Here is a 4,083-nt window from a genome sequence, read left to right as displayed (position 1 = left end):
CACCCGCTGAGGGAAATATGGGAGATATATATGTTTTACATATGCACACATACAAACATATGTCATTATACAGGCACCTGCCATACTTCCCACTATTATGTGTGTATGTATGGGTGTATATATGGGTGCATGTGTGTGTTAATGTGCGTATGTGTTTGTATATATGTGTGTATGTATGTGTGTGCATGTATATATGTGTATACATGTGTGTGAATGTGTGTGAATGTTGTATGTGTGTATGTGTGTAGGTGTATAAATGTGCAAATGTGTGTATATGCATGTGCATGTGTGTGAATGTTATGTGTATGCGTATATATGTGTATGTATGTGTATATATGTATAACCGTGTATATGTGTGTGTGCATGTGTGTATGTGGGTGTGTGGGTATGTGTGCATGTATGTTTGAGTGTGTGTGTGCGCGCGCGTGTGTCATCAGGGCCTGAAGCAATGAGCCGTGCTAGGAGACGGAAGGGCCACGCCAGGTCCATGGAGAGGAGGAGGAGGATGCCCACCAGACTGCGGCCAACCCCAGGGCTGTTTCTAGCTGACCCTCCCAGGCAACAGAGATTCTGTTTAATGAGAGTCAGACCCATTTCTAGATCTGGTGGATTCCTCATTCCCAGCCCATCGTTAAATTCAGAATCGTGACAAAAGCCACATGGGCCACTAAGATCGAGCCCACTGCTCCGAGTCGACGCCGGCTCTCAGCGACCCCGTAGGGCAGAGTACAGCCGCCCCTGTGGGTTTCAGAGACCGTAATTCTTTATGGAAGCAGACGACCTCTCTCGCGGCTGTGAAGCAGCCCCCGTGGTTAGCAGCGCCCCCCCTCCCCCCGCACTCCCAGGGCTCCTTACCAGGACCCAACACCGCCACGTTCTTCACCAACAAGGCAGAAAGGTGTCCGTTCCATAGAGAATGCCCTCTGCCTGCTGTCCACTTCTCTCCCAAACCCGAGGGAAGTGTGGGGGGTGGGCTGGGTGGGGAGACATGAGCCCGTCAGACACCAGACTCTCTCTGGATGCGTGCAGAAACATGCTCACCCGAGCAGGCACGCGCGCGCGCACACACACACACACACACACACACATATGTCTACACTGTGCTGTGAAGAACTCTACATATATTACCTTCTGCAGCAGCAGTGACCCAGAGAAGTCACCCAAATGCACCACGACAGCAGAGCCCAGGCGGCCAGCTCAGACAGGTGAGGGCGTGGGGAGCGCGAATCCACAGCACTGCCACCATCACTCGTGGCCCTTTCTGCCGGAGCCCTGGTGGCACAGAGGTTCCACGCTGGGCTGCGATCCGCAGGGTCCGAAGCTCAAGATGAGTAACGGATTCGGTGCTTTGGATGTGTGCTTTCTATTTCCATAGTGTTGTCGTCCGGAAAACCCACAGGGGCAGTTCCACCCAGTCCTACAGGGTCACTGCAAGTCGGCGCCCACTCGACAGCAATGGGTGTGGAGTTTTCTGGGAGCTGTCCAAGCTGCGTCCCCAGACCTGTGGCTGCTGGTCTCTCCTCCGGTCAGGGAGCCCTCCCTCCCGGGGAGCCTGGACCTTTGAGAGACTGCCACCACTGTGCAGGCTGCTCCCAGTCCCCTCTTTCCAATCACACTGTTTGTTTATTCCTCTTCTCCCCCCACCCCCCGCCCCCCACCCCACCCATGATCCAGGGAAGCAGCCAGGAGAGAGGTTAATGCAAATACAACTTTATTCTCCAAGACGGGCCTTCAGGACAACTGCATACCCAATGACAGCCTTCCCACCCACTCTCAGCTCCTCTCCTCCATGAGCCTGGCTCTCAGCAGGGGGCTCCTCAGAGGCCTGAAAACCCAGGTGCCGCCTCTGCAGCCCCCTACCAGGCCACAGAAGGATTTCTGGGTCAGGGTCCAACATGGTCGGAACAGGAAGTTTTCAGAAAGTTAACTCAGTGTGGGGGGAAAAAAGGAACCCGGGGACTCCTCCCTGATTCACCACCACCCTGGGGACGAGTTCCTAGGCTGCCTTTCTGCACGCGAGCAGACAGCCTCGTCTTTCTCCGTCGGTGCGGCTGGTGGGTTTGAACCCCCAATGATGCTTCCCAGACAGTGCCACCAGGCCTCTTAAAGCCTTCACTTAGGACTGGGAGGGCCTTTGCTACACTCACCAGACCAGACTGGTTGGCACCTGACTCCCTGTGCCTGAGAGAAAGGTGGCCCCAGGTGTTTGTAAGGCTGAAGGCTGTCTGAAAACCTGTCCCTGTCCTTGCTTGGCCCATGCTGAGTGGATGTCAACCTCCAACCATGGGGGACTGGCCAGCCTACGAGCAACAAGGCCTCTTGCTTAAAGCATGTACTGCCTGTAAGAAGTGACCGCCTAGGAAACCCACAGGGACAGCTCCCTCTGCCCCGTGGGGTCAGTGGGAGTCAGGATAGTAGTGAGTTTATCTGTCTTGAACCCCGTTCCCAGGGATGCCTTGAAAGGCCCCTCTGGGATTCCCCCAGCCCCAAGAAGCCATGGTGTTTGGTACCGGATGACGTACAATGTCTTTGAATTAGGAAGTCGGATCTCAGGATACAGACACCAGGCTGAGGTTTGGGAGAAAGACGTGAAGCTTTTGGTTCCCAGAAACCCTTACACTTCTTGGAAACCCCCAGGGGCGGTTTGACCTGGTCCTAGAGTGGGGGTCGCTGTGACTTGATGGCAGTGAGAGTCAAAGGTAGGGTATCTGTCCATAAGCCCCAAGCTGAACCTCGGGTTGTGAGCATCTCCCTTCTGCAGAACCAGACCCTGGTGGCAGAGCCTGGCCACCCAGTCCCCCCTCCCCCGGGGCCACAGCCACCTGGTGAAGGTGTTTATTTAGCTGTGGGCTCTAGGTCTGCAGGGTGGGGGGCTTGCTGGGAGGACCCGCTGAAGCCTGGGAAGTGGGGACCTGGAAGAACCATACACACACACCAAGCCTCTGTTCTTTGGGGTCCAGAAAGGACCCTCCAGCCAATCCAGGCCAGCGGTTGTCCCCCGCCCCCCACCCCCACCCCGGCCACTAACCCATCTCCCTCCAGCTGCTCCGTGTGTGTTTGCTTAAAAGTAGTCCGTCCTTTGACATGCGACTCTGGAAACTGTCACAAAACCAAACCCAGGTCTTGAAGAGGGGGAAAAAATCATGGGAAAAAAATCGGACATACCCTAGGGCACCTTCCCCCCAACCCCCCCACCCTTCCGGAGCCCCACTGAAATCTTTTGATCCCTTATAAACAAAAGCAAGCAGACAGGAGGAGGTTACAAATGTGTGTGCACTGGAGGGGGCCTCCCTGCCCTCCCAGGGTCTACAGCGGCCTTCTAAATAGAGAGGCTGGCAAAGAGGCGGAATTAAAGACGCCAACCGAGCATTCAGGCAGCGGACAGAGCTTGTGCCTTCTACAACCCAGGAAGAAAGAGACCTATTCTCCACCGGAAATGAAAAATGTCCCCGGTCTTGCTGGACGTCCACTCGGCATTGGTCGGACCCCAAAACACGGAGGTCACCGTTGGGCCCCCACGACTGGACTCGAGGGCCAGGTACAGCTGCAAACGCCCACCACCCAGACAGGCTCAAAGCCCAGGCATACCGCACACCAGAACCAGGCAGCAGTGTGGGGATGGGAGACTTCTGTCTGTCCATCCTGGCTGTGACTGTCCAGCCGCTCCCTCCCTCCCTCGGGTGTCCTGGAGGCCCAGTGGTGGGTCGCCGAAGTTGGCACCATTCCATGAGGTGGAGACAAAGTCCCGGCTGTTACGTCTCAGGGCGACTCTGGGCCGGGAAGGGTCCACTGCTGAGACGCAGGCACAGACGCCCCCACGGCGGAGGCAGCGAGGAAAAGGCAGCTCGTCATAGACCTTGGCCCTGCCCCACGGGAGGCCAGTGCGGACGGGGGCGCGCCACTGCCCGCCTTACTGGAATTGGAAGGCCGCGGCAGCGGCGGCGGCCTCCGAGAGCTGCAGGGGGAAATAGGAGAGGAAGGGGATGCCCAACTGGTAGAAGCCGCCCTGCACGTGCGGGTCGAGCATCAGCGAGGCGTTGAAGGGCGGGCGGAGGCCGGCGGGGCTGGCCAGCGGCGAGGGGG

General features: G+C 57.0%; 1 protein-coding gene across 1 annotated transcript in view; it reads right to left on the bottom strand.

Annotated features, from left to right (window-relative positions):
- Positions 1 to 1,623: 1,623 nt before the first annotated feature.
- The window catches only part of LOC101662884 (forkhead box protein L1), a 3,360-nt gene continuing 900 nt past the window's right edge, over positions 1,624 to 4,083 (bottom strand). Inside the window, exons 2-3 of the mRNA XM_004704752.2 lie at positions 3,915 to 4,081; positions 1,624 to 1,729 (exon numbers count right to left, since the gene is read on the bottom strand). Of these exons, the coding sequence (XP_004704809.2) occupies positions 1,624 to 1,729; positions 3,915 to 4,081 (273 nt within the window). The remainder of the gene's footprint in view (positions 1,730 to 3,914; positions 4,082 to 4,083) is intronic.

The sequence above is a fragment of the Echinops telfairi genome, unplaced genomic scaffold (genome assembly GCF_000313985.2).
Source record: "Echinops telfairi isolate 266 unplaced genomic scaffold, ASM31398v2 ScPeMD7_2291;HRSCAF=2852, whole genome shotgun sequence".
NCBI classification, from domain to species: Eukaryota; Metazoa; Chordata; class Mammalia; order Afrosoricida; family Tenrecidae; genus Echinops; species Echinops telfairi.
The sequence above is the reverse complement of the archived record's forward strand: the minus strand, read 5'-3'. Positions and strand labels throughout refer to the sequence as shown.